Source organism: Marmota flaviventris, chromosome 16, assembly GCF_047511675.1.
Source record: "Marmota flaviventris isolate mMarFla1 chromosome 16, mMarFla1.hap1, whole genome shotgun sequence".
NCBI classification, from domain to species: Eukaryota; Metazoa; Chordata; class Mammalia; order Rodentia; family Sciuridae; genus Marmota; species Marmota flaviventris.
The window spans coordinates 20471337-20491063 of NC_092513.1; the positions used below are offsets into that span (position 1 = coordinate 20471337).

General features: G+C 33.4%; 1 protein-coding gene across 1 annotated transcript; it reads left to right on the forward strand.

The window, feature by feature from the left end:
- Window positions 1-103: 103 nt before the first annotated feature.
- Stard6 (StAR related lipid transfer domain containing 6) lies at window positions 104-17628 on the forward strand. Its single transcript, XM_027949084.3, has 8 exons — window positions 104-236; window positions 1009-1092; window positions 3106-3199; window positions 3347-3396; window positions 8318-8444; window positions 10189-10306; window positions 12701-12794; window positions 17430-17628. The coding sequence occupies exons 3-8, from the start codon at window positions 3110-3112 to the stop codon at window positions 17626-17628; spliced, it is 678 nt and encodes a 225-aa protein (XP_027804885.1). The 5' UTR covers window positions 104-236; window positions 1009-1092; window positions 3106-3109.
- Window positions 17629-19727: the final 2099 nt, after the last annotated feature.

Genomic DNA, 19727 nt, shown 5'->3' on the forward strand with positions numbered 1-19727 from the left:
GAAACAGGGCGTTCATACAAACAGATGTAAAGACCCAAAACCAGCATGTGTGAACCTACCTCCACGGCTGGGACAGGATGTGAGGCGCCAAGAATCCAGTTCATCCAACTGGTGTGTCAGAAAAAGATGCCATCTCAATATTGGTTTATGTTTATTTTCCACTGACCCTATGGGTGAAGACGTCCTTGTCTAATACTCCATCTGAACGCCTTCCAGCTCATCCAGTATGTCACCAGGTAACACCACTGAAGTCTAGTTGGCTGTTTCTACTTTCCCCAGGCTGAGGCATCCGGAGGCCTTAGCCTCTCTCACCTGCTAAACTTTGCCTTCCCATTTCTTTTAGCAAATAAAAGTCCAGAAGCTATAAAATTCAGTTTAGTGGTTCAACTAAACTGAATTTAATTGAAATTAAATTGTTACTGATCAGAGTTATTGATAAGAAAACAATAAGACAGTCTCTGCAGGAGTTTATAGCTAGTGATAATCTGAAATTTTTAGATCAATCAATGTCAAGTAAGTCGCTGTTAGAAAATGATTATATGTTAGGAAAAGCCCAGGTCAGGGATCAGCCAAGGACAATTAATGGCATGAGCTTAAAAAATTAGGACTTGTTTAAAATTAGGACAAATGACCAAACTGGGCTTAAAGAGGAGATTTCATTGGTGATGAGTTAGGGGAGAAAAAAAGTTTATGCCACAGTTACTTTCATAATTTTAATTAAAATCTATTCAGAAAAAAATCTACATTCTACTAAATATTTTATAATCTTTTTTTTTTTTTTTTTTTTTTTTTTTTTTTTTTTTTTTTTAGTTTCTAAAGGCTCTTCATAAACAGTATCTTTAAAGTGTCTTGTACTAACTTTTTCTTCTATCTTGGGTCATATAGAGCAAAATTTCCTAACACACAAAGTATAAATGAAGGACACTGAGAATATTTGAAGGAAATTATCAAATATATTGACCTAATTCATGGATCAAAGTAATTCTCTTTCACTTTGTTTCCTTCCAGGTTAACAGATATGGAGGTTTCTATGAGGATTTGGAGAAGAGTCTCAATGACTGCTAAAATTCTGGACTAGATTTGTTAGGAAAGGTAAAGAAACAAGGATCTACTAGAAGTAAAGAGGAGGTTATAATGGTTTAGTAAAGCTTTTCTAATATTAAAAAAAAAAAAGGTATCTACCTGTTGTGCCTTGCTGGAGAACTAAACAAGAAATAAATTTATGATCCAACAAGGAGTTTTTGAAGAGGTTTAACATGATAATTAAAATCTTAAGATGGTTTATTAATGTGCTCAAGGAGGCAGCGTTTTGAAAAAAAATTAATGATGATGTTAAGTGTGTCCATTTTAAGAAAAGACACTAACCTTTTTGGTCAATTATCACAAGGCCCTCATTGTTTCAGGCACTTCTACGTACGTTAATGCACTTAATCCTTGTAGACTCCATGGGATAAGTATTATTATCCCAACTTATAAATGTGGAAATTTAAGTTAAAATTAAGCAACTTATTCAAAAATACAGCTGCTGATAAGTGGCAAGGTTAGCATTTGAGTCCAGCTGTTTTTGATTCTTTGCACCATACCTGTCAGCTTTCCCTAATTGAAAACTGGTTTGATGGGCAGAAGGGCCAGTGAGTCTACAGCTTTCTGAACTCAATTCACAGGAACAACATTATGTTACTCAACTTCTTTGCTATTCCTACCGCTGTTCCTTTAAGTTGCTTCAAGATTACTATAAACTGGGTGGCTCATAAACAGTAAATGAATTTGTTCCTCACAATTTTGGAGGCTGGAAGCCTGAGATCAGGCTGCCATCATATTGGCTTCTTGTGAAAGCCCTCTTCCGTGTTGCATATTGCCACCTTTCGGCTGTCACTTTCTTGCTTTGTCCTCACATGGCAGAAAAGGCAAATGAACTCTGCGATTTCTTATTTGGACACTATAGTCTCATTCATGAGGTCTCTGTCCTCATGACTAATAATTACCTTCCAAAGGTCCCATCTCCTAATAACATCATATTGGAGGTTGGGATTTTGACATGTGAATTTCTAGGGAGACAAAAGCATTCAGTCCATTGCAGTACCTAAGTTCAAGTAGCAGTTCAGTAAATGTGTTTAAATTGAATAGATTTAAATCTGATCGTTTCTGAGGAAGTGGCATTTAAAGAAAGACACCAATCAAACCACATCAGTCATGTAAACACATTGGAGAAGAGTTTTCCAAGCAGAGGGAATAGCAAGTACAAAGACCCTGAGGTACGAAGTTGTTTGGTTATATTTAAGGAACAGCCAGGAGGTCAGTATGTTTGTAGCTAAGTGAACAGGAAACAAAGGATCAGATCATGTAGTGTCACTGCCACTCATTTTTAAAAAGTCAATTCCCAAGAGCACATGAACAACAGTGTTAGAAATAATAATGATTTATTGAATGACTCTTATATAACAGACACTGAAATACAATATTTAAATGCAGTATCTCATCTAATCCTTATGCCAATTCTACAGAATAGGTATTATCTCAATTTTACACCAAGAGGAAAATTTAAAAAACAAATATTAAGTAATATGCTTTACAAAATAAGTGGCAGAAACAAGATTTAATTCAGGTTTGTGTGTTTGCAAAAGTTTGGCTTTTCCTACTATTACCACAGTTTCTCATTTGAAAGATTATAAAAGAGAAAGGGATTCACCCATGCATGCAATCAACAAGTAATTATGTTGCATTGCTAGATGACAGGTATTATAGAAATTATATTAAAATGGAATGCAGCATTTTTAAAATTGTTTTTTTATTTAGGCAGAGGCGGACACATATCTTTATTTATTTTTATGTGGTGCTGAGGATTGAACCTAGTGCCTCACGCATGCTAGGCGAGCGCTCTACCTCTGAGCCACAACCCCAGCTCCCAGAATGTAGCATTTTAAAAGTTTGTATGTGAGCTAGGTATACACGCCTGTAGTCTTGGGAGGTGAGGAAGGAGGATCTCTTGAACCCATGAGTTGAAGACCAACCTGAGCAACTTGGTGGAATCCTGTCTTAACAAGAGAAAACAAAGTTTTCATATGATTATGTTCTTACCAATCATTTGTTTCTAAAACTTTACAGACAGATGGACTATAAGGCAATTGCCCAACAAACTGCTCAAGAAGTTTTAAGTTACAATCAAGATACATCCGGCTGGAAAGTGGTTAAAATTTCAGTAAGAAAAGTTAAATATATTTCAAGAATTTTTTTTTTTAGAATTTACTATAAAAACATTTTTTTTAATATTTTTCTTTTATGAAGCAGAAAAATGTATTTTTTCTATAATTGACAGTTTATTTCTGGATTTTTATTCCCCTTTGAGAAAAAGATAACTGTTTCCAGTAAGGCATCTAGAAAATTCCTTGGAAATCTGTGAGTACATGTTCCTATTTGCATTCATTTTTTTAAATTCAATGGCATTATTTTATCTGGAACTTAATTCTGCTTCATTAACTACAACATTATATGATAATAATCAAGAAACATTATTTAGTCAATAGGCTGAAATGTAGTATTAATATAATAAACCAATTACATACCATCTCATCCTTTATCTTTACACCTGAAGATAATCACACAAAAACATAAATAAATCCTTTTGAACTGGGTGTGTAGCTCAGCGGTCAAGCACTTGCCTGGCATGTACAAGGCCCTATGTTCAATTCCTAGTACCACCAAAAAAAAAAAAAAAAAATCCCTTCTAGTGAATAATTCATGAATATAGGAAATTTGCACTTCAAGAAATAATTACTTATAAAAGCACATTGGTATTTTTTAGCTAGCAGTAGTATTTTATGGTCTTCTAAACTCTTCATCTTTCCTTTTAAATGAACCATAAAAAGTAGTTTTCTTCCTCATTTTATTTCTCTTGCCGATACATGCAATTTTTTCTAGAGGTTGCTTTTAAGGAAATATTTGAGGATCCTACTTCTTCATATGCAAGCACATTAAGGGAAATTGTGCTGACGTTTTCTAACTTCTTTAGAGTTATTCACTTATTGCTTATGATATCACATCAGTTTCTTCAGATCATCATGTATTGTTGAGAAGACCAAATTTTATTCAATTCCTTTTCATTTAGAATCCACTCCTTTGAACTGCTTACTAAAATGTATCTTGTACATCTAATTTTCTACTATTGGACAAAGCTGGTATGATTTTTCCCATTCATTTTTAACAGTTATGAGAAAAATACTGCTTTCCTTTTATCTAAATAATTAGTGACTAAAGTGGCACTTATAGAAACAATGATGCAAAGAATGAGTACAGTCAAGTCTAGGCCCTCCAAGGAAATAAATTTTTGGATCATGTGACTTTTTATTACCTTTCAGACAAAACCAATGTAGGCAGAAACCTTGAAAGTTGTTCATTTCGTCTACAAATATGTCTGGAGTATTTATTTAAGCAAGGTACTATATATAATGCAAAGATCCTGTCAAATAGCCTCCCTTAGGCTGTTTCAAACTCTCTGTTTCAAAGTTTATTGAAATTTTTTATCAGAGATATTTTACTGTTGCAAAACTAAACAATTAGAACTTTTTGTACTCACATTTTGAATGGAATTTATGTGCATTGTGTACCAGTTATATATTGATGCACAAATTACACTATAATTTAGTATCTTAGACATTTTTCCAGGCACAGCTTAGCCTGATTCCTCTATATCAGACAGTTTCTCAAAAGTGTCCATAAGATGTCAGCTGGGGCCTAGGGCTCACTTGAAGGTTCAGTTAAGGGAAGGTCTATTTTCAAGCTCATTCACATAGTATCACAAATTCAGTTCCTTGTGGGCTTGTTAGACTGAGGGCCTCAGTTCCTTGATGGTTCTTGGCTAGAACCTTCTTTGTTATTTGATCTGTCGGCCTCTCCATAGAACTATTAAGACATGACAGGTTGGGCTATGGCTGTGGCTCAGTGATACAGCACATGCCTAGCATGTGTGAGACACTGGGTTTGATTCTCAGCACCACATATAAATAAATAAATATCCATCAACAACTTAAAAAAAAAAAATACATGACAGGTTACTTACCTCAGAGTGAGGGATCTAGGAGAGAGCAAGAAATAGAGCAAACAAGATAAAAGCCAACCTAATCCACAACCTAATCTTAGAAGTTACATCCCATCACATTTGCAATATTAAGTGAATTACCACATACAGTCCTGACTCAAAATGGAGGGGATTACTCAGGGTGTCAATATCAGGAGGTGGGGTTTATTGGGGAGGTTTTAGAGACTGCTTACTGCACAGTGGATTTGTCAAACCCTCCTTTAATTATATTTCAAAACTAAAATTAATAAAAAGTACATGAAACTTAATTTTGCATGCATGTTTTTCAATCACAGCCCACTGATTCTTCTAAATTTTCTATGGTTATGTCCAGAAAGAGTATGATTGGTGCAGTTTATACTTGTTGATATATATATATAGATAGATAGATAGATAGATAGATAGATATATTTATATTTTTATTAGTTATGGCATATATTTAGGTGCTAACAAAGAAAATCAAGTTGGGCATGTTGGCCAGGTTGGTATGCCTCATTTGAAAGTTTACATTACCCAGAGGAGAGCAAGAAAGTGAGACTACCACCAATCAAGGGGAGCTTACATTTTTCCATTGCTTCACATCTTCACAGTTTAAAAGAACTGCAAATAATCAAAGTAAGAAACATGTACATTTGAATTTAGAATGAGTAACCAGACATAAACATTATATACCTATGAGATATATACTATTGTCCAATATGGTTTGCCAAACTAGAGTCTGGGAGAAATGTAAACTGTCAAAATGCACTACAGGGGAAAAATGATTTGCAGGGTCAAATAAATTTTCAAAACACTCCATACAGTCTCTTCTTGGAGATTCACTCTTAAGATTTAAAGAAGTCTTAAAGTAAGTCACCTACTTAACATTAATTCATATTTTTTCAAAAATAAAAAAACTTTGTTGATCTGAAGGAAGGAACATTTACATGAAGGAATTTGAGAATAGCTCACAGAAAAAATTAGAAACCAACAATTTTAAATTAAAATTTTATTTATTTTATGGGGATTGAACCTAGGGGAACTCTACCTGTGAACTTCATCCCCCAGCCTTTTTATTTATTTTTTTATTTTTTGGTACTAGGGATTAAACCCAGGGGCACTTAACCACTGTGTTGTCCCATCCCCAGCACTTTTTTAATTTTTATTTGAAGACATGGTCTTATTAAATTGCTTACACTCGTGCCAAATTGCTGAGGTTGGTTTTGAACTTGTGGTCTTCCTGCCTTACCCTCCCTAGTCACTGGGATTACAGGCATATGCTACCATGCCTGGCTTTTTTCTTTTCTTTTAAGACAGAGTCTCACTAAATTTCCCAATGGTCTTAAACTTGCAATCCTTCTGCCTCAGCATCTAATTCTCTGGGATTTCAGGCCTATGCCACCAAGCCTGGCTTCAACTAAAATTTTAGAGAAAAATTCACATACAGAGAAGTAGTCTAATGAATTCCTTGCTTACCAAAGTATAAAAGCAAAGGCTCAGAGTAATAATGTTTTACAAATATAACAACTATTTTCTATACTAATAGTATTATTTTTTACCTCACTTCCTGAAGAAATTTAAATTTCAAAAGTTTAGAAGTTTGATTTTTCTTAAACTTATTCCCTTGCTTTGAAAAGAAAGACAAAGGGAAAAAGAGTGACCCACACTGTTCTGACTTTATTTTCATCTGTCAATCTTATGTTAATATTGAGCTTGAATTCAGTTTTCTCACACTGTCTTAATTTCATTGGTATACAGCCAAACATACACGAAGGTTTATTTTCCCATGTTGTTGATGGTAAGCTGGAATTTACTCTTGGAACAGTATTAGTTCCTTTAGGCCAGTGGTTGACAAACAACTGCAAGTAGAATACATCTGGACTGCTGCCTATTTCTGCACAGCCTTAAAACTAAGAATGACTTTTATATTTTTCACATGGATGAAACAAAATCAAAACAAGAATGTTTCCTTACATGTGAAAATTAATGAAATTCAAAACTCAAAATCTATGAAGCTTAATTAGAGCACAGCCATATCCATTCATTATGTTATCTATGGATGCTTTACCTCTACACTAGCAGAGTTGAATGTGACCTGCAAAGCTCATTATTTATCATCCAGACTTCTACTGAAGAGCCTACTGACCCTGCTCTAGACCATATTATGTTCTTAAATGTCAGGGCTCCAGATGCAATGGCGCCTGCCTGTGATCCCAGTGGCTTGTGACGCAGAAGCAGGAGGATCCTGAGTTCAAAGCCAGCTTCAGCAACTCACCAAGGCCCTGTCTCTAAACAAAATATTAAAAAAGGGCTGGGGATGTGTGGCTCAGTGATTCAGTGGGCCCCTGGGTTCAATCCCCAGTACCAAAATTAATAAATAAATAAAAATCAGAGCCATGAGGTACAAACCACACAAATTTCTCATCAATGATCATTGGCTTATGATAAAAACAGCAGGTAAATGTTAGTGGAAAGACTTCAGAAAACTATAAATAAAAACAACCCTTTAAAAAAGATGATCATTAAAATATTGCAAACAAAATTAGTAGAAAAATTAACTTGGAAATTCAATTATTGCAGTACACGTTTAAATAAGCATTGCTACTTCCAGTTGGATATTAGTGTACTAAATTGCTGACACAAGTTGAAAATCTGTAATTCAAGGCTGAAACCTGAGATATTCCAAATGTAAAACTTCATAAGCACAAAACATGATACCATGAGTGGGTAACTTCATACCATGAAGCTTTGTTCATTCACAAAATTATTTAAAATATTGTGTTACATTATATTCAGCACCTGTGATCCTAGTGACTTGGAAGACTGAGACAGGAGGCTCCAAGTTCAAAGCCAGCCTAGGCAACTTAGTGAGGCCTTATGGCAAAATAAAATAAAATGGGCGGGGGATGCAGCTTTGTGGTGGGGCACTTACTAGCAAGTGTGACGCCTTAGGTTTAATCCCCAGTAACATACACACACAGACAAATCACCTTCAGGGCTATGTGTATAAGGTATATATGAAATGTAAATGAATTCTGTGTTTCAACTAGGTTTCTCCCAAGATATCTTATTATGTATATGCAGGTACTCCAAAATCTTAAAAAAATCCAAAATCTTAGTTGCAAGTATTTCAGATAAGGTAATACTCAACGTGTATTACCTTCAGGGTTTTTATTCGTTAAATTTGCCTGTCTTCAAATTTGATAGCAGCTTATTTTCAGCTTAAACTTAAGTATTAAATTTTCTTTATTTTGTTAACTATAGATATCGTGTTGAAGGGATAATTCCAGAATCAACATTTAAACTATCTGATTTCCTCTACCAACCTGGAAACAGGGTTGCATGGGATAAAGCATTGAAAGTATACAATATGATACACAGGATTGATTCGGTAATTTATTTTTTTAATACTAGACTTTTCTGTGTCAATGCATCTTTAGTTTTATATCTTAATGATTTGTTTATTGAAACAATGTATGTAGACACTTAGTATTTATAGATTCAGATGAGTGAAAGTTTTTATAAAATTCTTAAAACTTTTCTCCTTATTAATCAAGAGTTTAATTACAATTAACATCATTCTGTTTGTAAATACATATCACATTTTGAATCTGGCAAAGTCTCTTGTACCTTTTGTTATTAGGGATCTGAACTCTCGGGGATTTACCTCCATGACATAGAAAACAAAAATTAAGCATTCCTGCATGGAAATCAAGACATATTTTAGTTATATTACATTACAAAACAGAAACAATGCAGATATCTGCTATTAGGACTTCCAAACAAACAGCATGTGGCACTGAGGACTAAAGATAAAATATAAAGTAAAGAAGTATGATTACATAAAAGGCTGCAGTTTAGAAATATTTTCAAATACATTGTCTTAGTTAAATAGATATGAAGAGGGATAATAAAAAGAACAGAAAAACATAGGTGATCACAGTAGAAAGTTGAAGACAGGTGGGAGGAAGAGTGAACGTGAGAGGTGAGTATTTTAAAAGGGGATGGAAGAAAAGATCAGGAAAGTGAAAATAGAGTGAAAAAGATCAGGAGGGGATGACATAGAGAAAGAATGATACGTGGTAAACAGGTAGAAACAAGGGGAGACAGGCAACATAGAGGACTCTTAACATTCATGCAGCACACGACAGATCTCACTCATTAAAACTGCTATAAAAGTAAGCACCAAAATGAAAAACAATTCTTACTGTGATATATTAAAATTTATTCTCCATTTATGTTACTGTTTGTTTTTTCCCTCTTAAGAATCTGTTTGGGGGCTTGGGATATACTCAGTTGGTAGAGTGCTTGCCTTGCATGCACAAGGCCCTGGGTTCAATCCCAGCACCATAAAATAATAATAATAATAATAATAATAGAAGAGAAAAGGGCTGAAGATGTGACTCAATGGCTTAGTGACACTGGGTTCAATCCCTGGTACCAAAAAAAAAGCTTGAAAACATTCTTATTATTTTTATTATTATTATTATTATTATTTAATAATAATATTTAATAATAGTAATAGTAATAATAATGAAAAAAGAATATGTTTTGTAAAAGGATCCTGATTTATTCCAGTCCCTTCCTCCCCAGACAGATGTTTATGTTTTTTTAACAAATGAATTCATTCCACAAATACACTGGAGCACCCACTATTCAGGCATTGGGAATACAAGACAGAAAGTGTCCATTCTTTCACAGAGCTTACATTCCCTCAGAAGAGACATAATAAGCAAGTAAGCAATTAAAAAGATAATATCAGATGATATTAAGCATTATGATGGCTAGGACTTGACAAGAATAGTATGACGATTAATAGTTCTGGCAATGAATAGGAGAATGGGTTATAAAGGGCAAGAATAAAATTGGTAAGAACAGCTAGTTACACCTCATAGTAATCCAGATTTCTACATCTAAAAATTAAAAGAGTAGACAATCTTAAGTACTCCCTGAATCTTCTACATGCCCCTTCAACACTGAAAATGCAAGCTGATTTGATGATAATGATCTGAAAACTGCAAAGCCTTGCTTTTTCCAAATAGAGATGCAACGTGTGCAATATAGTTCCTTGGGGAACAATACAAATGGTAAATATTAAATAATGTTTGCAATCTTTGTGATTTGATTTGTTGCAGGACACATTTATATGTCATACCATAACACAAAGTTTTGCCATGGGCTCCATTTCCCCCCGAGACTTTATCGACTTAGTATACATCAAGCGCTGTGAAGGGAACATGAACATTATCAGTTGTAAGTTGAAATGTTTTGCTCACATCTTGGAATTACAATGAGTCATTAATAAAACTTTTCCCTTTAATTTGCAGTTAGGAAGAAACTCTTATTTTCAGCTATTTCCTTTAATTTTTTATTTACTCAGTAGGACAAATACATACATGCATCAAGTAGATAAATATATATTTCACCCAGCTTAGGAGGTGTCATGTATATAATAGTCAATGATAATGTCATCTCCTGGACTTTTACAGCATAAACTCTGTAGGACTTAATAGATAGAGGTGCCTATAGACTAAAACTTCAAGATATACATTTTTTAAATCACAGAAGCAAAATTAAATTTTTGGATATATAATTTTATACTTCAATTTCTTAGAATGGCCATATATAGTAAATGATTGAAGTAACTGTTGAAGAAATTTCCACTAGATGGGTCATTACATAAATGTGCTTTAATTTCTTTTAAAAACTGAAGACCTTGATATATGCTTAGCATCTCCTTTGCAAATATGTCATTCTGTAAAATGTGAATGTGTAACCATTTCCTTGCTTGCATTATTGACTCAAAACATACCAAGTTGTGGTAGACATTAATAACTTATGGTGGAGAGACTTTGGGAGAATAGTGGCAAAGATCCCTGGTTTTCTTTGTAATTGATTTAATTTTACCATTCTTTTCTGAATAGTTTCCTCTACTGTGGGGATAGAGACAATTACGTTTAATTAGCATTTCCCAACAAAGTTTCAGTTACTCTGCCCAGTCTAACTAATTGCTGTCACTCAAATCCATTTTGTTCTGTTTTGCAGCAGGCCACTAAGAGCTGATGTTCATCATCTTCACATATTTTTCTCTCATTTTTGAAATGACAGAACATAAAATGTATCAATTACCTACAATACAAAATGCTGTCTTGTCTGAATCTGTTATTTTCTATATTTAGATATCAGACCATTTCTATCTGTTAGTGATCAGATAGAAATTTTTAAAAGCACAGAGGGTAAAACCAACAACTAAAGGTAATCAGTCATTTAGTGCAGAAATCACTACTGAATTTGCTATAAGAAGTTTCTATTGAATGAATTTTTGATGAATACTTGTGGGTTATTTTCTTAGTTTTATTTATCTTACTCTGAACCTTGCTTTGAGCTAAATATTTTGCATGCATTTTCATTATTGACAAAACTGAAGTTCACAGAAGTTAAGCAGTTAGGAAATTAAGTTGCATACTAATAAGCAGCTGAACCAGAAATAAAAACCTCTGGTCTGATTTTCCAAAATAAGTGCTGACTACCATACTGTGTACCTCATAAAAAACACATGCATGCCTGTTTGTAGACTTATTTCTTTGAAAACAAAATACAAGTATAATCTTCATATTTTAAATAGAGAAAAATATTTTACTGTTACTTCTGGAAGTACCATTAGGCCAATGTAATAGTCTCTGTTAAGATAATTATACAAAAATGGAAAATTCATTCAACCATATAGGCTTTTAAACCTGTTTCAGATTGTATTTCCCATATAACAGATTGCTTATGTTCAAATCACATAATAAAATTAACCACCTCTGACAAGAACAGGATTTAGTTGTGTAGAATAAACATATATTTAAAAAATTTTTTTAGTTGTAGTTGGACACAATGCCTTTATTTTATTTATTTTTATGTGGTGCTGAGGATCGAACCCAGTGCCTCACACGTGCTAGACAAGCGCTCTACCGCTGACCCAAAACCCCAGCCCCCAAATAAACATATTTTTTAAAAAAGATTTTAGAAAGAGTATATATAGCCATAAATTAAATCATAATTAAATCACCTCTGTCTGCATTTACATACAATTTAGATACTTTTCTGTATAATTACTAAAACAAATTCTACTGATCTTTATACTTTGCAGTTAGCTATAGGGAATTAGCGAAAGAGAGCATTTTTAAACTAGTCACTTTAAACATTTTTTTTTAATTAATAAAAAATAATTCAAACCATGACATTAATGGTCTTTTTGCTATTTCTTCTTTTGCTTCAAATCTCAGGAAGTAATTTTTATACAAGAAAAACTGTTAAAAGTAATAAATATAATAGCAGGGATCTGGGGTTGTGGCTCAGTGGGGAGAGCACTTTCCCCCCACATGTAAGGTGCTGGGTTCAATCCTTAGCACCACATAAAAATAAAAACAAAATAAAGATATTTTGTTCATCTATAATTTAAAAAATTAAAAATTAAAAACAAAAAGATAACAGCATGTTTAGAAATACTATTGCAAATGTATATACCTATAAAATTAATGCTAATGTTGATAATTGATAACTAAATTAAAATAAGTGTTATATATTTCTAAAATATGCTTCTGGCAATAGTTTTTATCTTTGTGAATTAGGTTTCATTTTAATATTTTTTTAATCTCTTAGCTAAAAGTGTGGATTTCCCAGAATATCCTCCATCTTCAAATTATGTCCGAGGTTATAACCATCCTTGTGGCTATGTATGTTCACCTCTGAAAGAGTAAGTGTTACTTGCATTTACGTATTTTAGCAGTTTTTTTTTTTAGTTCAACTTGTGATTTAGTTCAGTATTCCTGTTCATCAGTAGAAACGTGTGCCAGCATATTCTGTTGGGGGTGGGGGATTGTTGGGGCTGGGGTTATAGCTTAGTGGTAGAGCGCTCACCTAGCTCGTGTGAGGTACTGGGTTTGATCCTCAGCACCGCATAAAAATAATAAAATGAAGGTATTGTGTTCACCTACAACTAAAAAAAATATTTGTTTAAAAAAACTATCCCTAAGTGCCATTTTTAAAATAACTTTTTTTCTATAATTTACAATTTTAAATACAATTATAATGGTTCTGAAATTGCTTACTTCTGGGTGGGAACCTGGATCTAACATCAGTGAGGATTAATCTGAATTCTAAGTATCTGCTTCCTCTACAGTCCTATGCTCCTATTGCAGTCACATACACAAATTTGAAAAAAATTCCAACAGCCTAAAACAACTTTTCTAAACCTTATTTTCATCTGAAGTATGATTAGAATGGGCAATTTCCTGTAAAATATAAGTTGAGGTTTCTGGGATTAGTCAAATACATACAAACATTCCCCTGTGGTTAAACTTTCCCTGATGTTCTCCATTTCTCCATTACTCACTTCTATAAATTATTAGGGAGTCTTGTGAATTAGAAATAAATTCCCCTGAAATTTACCAGCAATGATTGCTTTATCTTAAAGAAATTTTTTCAAATGGACTGCCTTGCTCCAGCAGACAACCTATACAATGAGACATCCAAATAGGTACCTTCAGATAAGGGAAAAGCTGGAGAAATCACAGATAGGTTACTGCTGACCGGTGGCCAGCCTAGGGATAAAGAGATAATATAAAACATGAACTCTATTTCAACATATATCATTTCACAAATTCCTTAAGCTTTAATTTATGCCTAATGATTTCTTATTAAGTAGAAGGTATTGCCACATAAAAAAAGGTGTAAAACTTTGTATTCATACAATAAAAGCTAAAATAAAACGAATTGTTAGACCTATGATCCTCAGTGTTTCCTGTACTGAATTGGGGAACTAAAAAACTATTTTTTAACAATAATTGACAAGATCATTGGTATAAATGACAATAAAAATCATGTGTGCTCTTTCCACTCATTTGTTTTAAATGTATGGCCCAGATTTTATTCCCCATAGTAGGAGAGAACAAAACAAAGAAGTATTACTTTAAATCAGTGAGTTAATCTGTTATCAGCAGGGATTTTATTTGGGAAATTATACATTCTAAAGTGTGCTTCACAGGCAAGCACCCTTCTTGCACTTTGTCACTCTTAACTTTCCACTGCAGAAACCATGGGGCCAAAGCTCTGGGTGGGAACTTTGCCTCCCATCCTGCTGGAGTAGGATATATACAGTCTCATTCACAGATTCAGGGAAAGATACTGATTTTTTTTTTTTTTTAAATTAAGATTTTTTTAAAAGATTCTTTTTTTACTTTCTCTTTCTATGAAGCCCAGTATTTTGGTCAGCCTACATTTGTGAACAAAGCATGCAGGTCACTTGTAAAACATATCATCAGCAGTAACTTACTTGCTAGTAAATACTGGAAATGCTTCCTTATGTGTATCAATCCATAGTAAATTCAGACAGAGATTTGAGCGCCATACAAACTGCTAGTAAGTACTTGGCAATCCAGCCATTTCAGGCATTGTAAAAATAGTCTAAGCTCTGAATAGAGAAGAGTTTGAGAAAATGGACACTCACACATTGGTTGGCGCAGCAGTCTTCATATTGCCCAAAAGAATTGTATAAAACTGTATTCCCCCTTGCATGTTTTAAAGTTCACATTCAATTTCTTCATAGGACTAAATTTATGAAAAGGGTATAACTCCCTTAAAAATGTATCTTATAGATTCTAAATACCATAACAACTTGAAACCTACCATTCCCTTATCCATCACAAATGCAACCTATAGCAGTCAGAAATTTTATGTCCTCCTTAACCTCAATTTAAATTAAATTCTTCCCCTCACATAATCACATCCTAATGGAATAGATTTTAGGCTTTGAATTCTTTTTTAATTACCCTATCATAATTTTCTACAAAAATACATGGATTTAAGTTTTTTAATTTGTTTTTATTTCTGTGAACATAGTATACATAAGTTTTTTAAAAAATGCCTTCTTTTTTAAGTTGTTATTATTACACATTAATCAAAATTCTAAATTATAACTTTTGTCATACACTTACTAAGCATAAAGTAAACTTCTATGGAAACAGTTTTTTATTAGAAAAACTTTGCACTATTTCCAGGCATTGTTATAAACAATTTGCATACATTGACACTTTTTTTATATTTGTCTTTTAGTTGTAGGTGAACACAATACTTTTATTTTTATGTGGTGCTGAGGATTGAACCCATTGTTTTACACATGCTAGGTGAACGCTGTACCTCTGAGCCACAAACCCAGCCCCACATTGACTCTTTTCTATCCTCAAAGTGTCCACAGAAATAGGTCATATTCCTATGCCCAGTTCATAGAAAATAAAGTGGAAACCCAGAGATTAACTTTCTCAAGGTTACACATAGAAAATAGTAAAGCTCAGTTTCAAACTAAGACAGACTTCTGCTACCTCATTTTGTTTAACTGTAAATGGATATTACTAATAAGTGAGGCAACTTTCAATACCAAGTCTATTCTTATTTTATAAATAAAAAATTAAGAAACTCCTTTCGCCTACCCCTTGCCCTGGTACTGGAGATTGAATCCAGGGGCACTTTACCACAGAGCTACTTTCCCAGTCCTTTTTTAATTTTTTTTGAGACAGGGCTTTGCAGGTCCAGGCTGGTCTCCAACTTGTGATTCTTCTGTCTCAGAGGCATGCCCCACTGTGCCTGGTTTAGAAATGAGAAACTTTATTTACATAAATAAATAAGTTAAGATGAAAAGAATATAAATGACATTCTATGCCTTGGAATCCTTCTGGATCCTATATCATGAATCATATACCTATCAAAAATATTTTTAATGAGGATATTAGAAAAAGATTTATTATCCAATCATTAGTCATTCACTTTCTCAACTCACTTCCAATAAATTAATTTTTCATTAGCACATGCCACAATAAAGTACTAGGGGAGTATCCAGGACTTTTCAATGTGGATGACAAACAAGCCTTTGTTCTGTAAAGCAAGGAAAGAGTTATTTTAAACAGGTCATGGGAAACAACAAGCCCACATCTCCATCAAAGACATATTCTGAGATCAAATTAAGTTAAAAATTTGAAATTTTATTCCCTTAAACGTATTCAAGCTGGATGTGGTGGCACATGCCTATAATCACAGCAACTCAGGAGACTGAGGCAGGAGGATCACAAGTTTGAGTCCAGCCTCAGCAATTTAGTGAGGCCCTAAACAACTTAGCAAGACCCTGTCTTAAACTAAAAACTAAAAAATCAAAATTCTAAATTTGATGTGACCTTCGGTTCAATCTCAAGTGCAAAAAAAAAAAAAAAAAAAAAGTGTTCAAATTCTCATACCCCAGTTTGAAGATCTCAGGGTTGAATATAAAATACTAGTGCTCTGCCTAACATGGTGACTCATGCCTGTAACCCATGCTCCTCAGGACCCTGAGAACGGGAGGTTGCAAGTTCAAGGTCAACTTGAGCAATTTATGCAGACCTGCTCTCAAAATAAAAATGAAAAAGGCTGGGGTGTAAACTCAGTGATCATTCACTTGCTTGATATGTATAAGGCCCTGGGTTCAACTTCCAGCACCACAAACAAAACAAACGATTATAAATACTAGTCTTCTTAGAGGGCAATTTGAAAATAGCACATCCAAATGTTAAATGATCAACCCAGATATTCTAAGTACTAATAAAAGTGTGACTGGATACATCACAAAGATGTTTTGTTGCAGTTTTATTTATAGTAGAAAAAGTAAGAAAAAACCTAAATGATAGTCTATAAAAGGAGTACTGAGTATAAAATATTATAGATGGCCATAGGAAAAAATTAAACAGATCTATAAGTAAAAATGCAGATGAAAATGCACTATATTCTATTAAGAAGAAAATAAAACTAGTTGCAGAAAAATAAATATGTCTCATGTTTTTAAAAAACTATATATGTACATTTGACAAATGCCTATAACTTTTAAATTATATGCATATTATTTTTAAAAGTCAATAAAATGAAAAAAAGGAAAAGATGCCTAAAGCTAAAGATTTTAATATATATTCTGTTGAAGATTTTAATATATTTTCTAAGTACTTAATATTTTTAAGTAAAATTTTTATTTATAAGAATGTAACTACAGGGGCTGGGGTTATGGCTCAGTGGTAGAGTGCACGCCTTGCACATGTAAGGCACTGGGTTTGAGTCTCACACCTCATAAAATAAAGGTATTGTGTCCATCTACAACTAAAACAATATTTAAAAAAAAAGAATGTGACTACAAATCACTCTATCATCCCCCTCCACCCCACCCTCCACTCCCGCCACTTCTTTCAGTAACTAACCTATCATAAGCACTATGAAAGGAATCCATGGTGAATAAGACAAGAATCCTGCTTTCCATAAACTGGCAAATTCAATAGATAAATCTATAAATTATTTATCTTAACTCTTCCTTTGCTTACAGAAACCCAGCATATTCCAAACTAGTGATGTTTGTCCAAACCGAAATGAGAGGAAAACTGTCCCCATCAATAATTGAAAAGACCATGCCTTCTAACTTGGTAAGCTTCGTCCTCAATGCAAAAGATGGAATAAAGACACACAAAGCCCCATCAGGACATGGACATCATAATGGTCATGCATCATTCCAAAAGAAGAAATAAGGCCTTTCTGCTATTAAATCAGAGATTTAAGACCATACAAACTGTTAGTAAGTATGGTGAAGGAAAGAACATTGGAATAGGTAAAAATACACTATCCTCCTAAGTGTATTAAATCGTATTTGATGTTGACAAAAGATCAAAGGCAATTCAATGGAGTACAGGTAGCCTTTCAGCAAATGGCATTAGAGCACCTCATATCCTGCGGCTTTGACATGTCCTTACACCATACATAATAATTAACTCAAAACAGAACATGTAAATGCAAAGCATAACACCATAAAACCTTTAGGAAAACATCTTCGTAACCTACATCTAAGCAGAGTTCTTTAACATGAACCAAAAAAAGCAGGATTCATAAAAGGAAATTTTTATCATAAAATTTAAAATGTATACTATGTGAAAGATGCTGTAAACAGAGGATGAAAAGACAAGTGTAAACTGAAAGTATCTGCAAGGATGTGTATCCAAAACATGATGTATTTAGATAATGAGAGAGAGCTTTAAAACTCCACATTTTAATTAACAATCCAACTAGAAAACAGACCCAACGCCATGGACATTTCACTGAGCAGGATATGCAGATGGAAAATGAGCTCATGAAAAGATGTTCAACATCATTGACCACTGGTTAATACAAATAACAGTCAAAACGAGATGTCAAAACAATTATTATTATTATCAGAATGGCTAAGACTTTTAAAAATAGTGATAACAAGTGTTCACAAGGATGTGAAAAAACTGGATCAGTCATATATTGCAGGTAGGAATGAGAAAAGACACTGCCACTCTGGAAAAGTTTAGCAGTGTCTCATGTAACTAAACATGTGCCTAGTTATTGCACTCTTTCCCACAGAAGTGAAAATGTTCACACAAAAACCTGAGCACAAATGTTCATGGTAGCTTTATTCTAAACAACCCTAATCTGGAACCAATCCACAATTCGTTTAATAGGTGAATAAACTGTAGTAATCTATACATGGAATACTAATGAACAAAAAGAACAAACTATTGATACAACTCTAATGGTCTCAAGGGAATTATACTGAATAAAAAAATGCCAATCTCAGAAGGTTAAATAGTATATTTTTCCATGAATACAACATTCTCAAAATGATAGCTAGAAATGAAGAACCAAATTAGTAGTCATTGGGGTTGGAAGGGGGCCAGAAAGAAAGTAGTTATGGCTTTGAAAGGGCAGCAGGAAGGATCTTTGTGATAAACCTGGTCCGTGCCTTGACTGTGGTGGTGATCACACGAATCTACACATGCAATAAAATTATACACACAGAGAGATTCATGCATGTAAAACTGATGCAATCTGAATAAAAGTGGTATCGTTATCAGTTTCCTAGTTGTGATGTTATACTATAGTTATCCAAAATTTTATCATTGGAGGAAACTGGGTAAAGGTAATATTATTTTTTTCAACTTCATATAAATCTATAATTATCTCAAAATAAATTTTTTAAAAAATAGCAGCCAGGCATGGTGGTTCACACCTGTAGTCCTAGCTCCTTGGGAGGCTGAAGCAAGAAAATCACTCAAGCCCACAAATTCAAAACCAGCCTTAGAGAACCTAATGAGACCCCATCTCAAAAATGTAAGTAAATAAAAAGAAAAACCTATCTAAGCTAAAAAGTAATGAGTCATGCAACTGTAAAGACATATAATAGTTGATAGCATTGGTTTTTAAATTTTCTATTTTAATTACCTGATATAACTCTTCTTATTTACATAGTTGATATGTTTGCATCATTAATACTTTTTTGATTTTACAAGCAGTTTCTCTAGGGAAGATTTTTTTATCTTATTCTGGGGATTGCAGTGATTGTTAAGGAGATACTTAGTTTCAGGATAAAGTCTGCATTATTTGTAAATATTAAATTTCAAATCATAAATCTAAAGAAGCACACATATTTTTGGAATTATGGCTTGAATAGGTTTGATGTTTTATAGAAAATAATTTCAAACTTCAAGTGTAGGAAGATAACATATCATTTCCATGAAGAATAATTAGATCTGTCCATGGTAAAGTCACATCTAACACGCCAATAATTGCCTTTTAGGCTCAGATGTTTGTCTTCCTGCCAACTTTATGT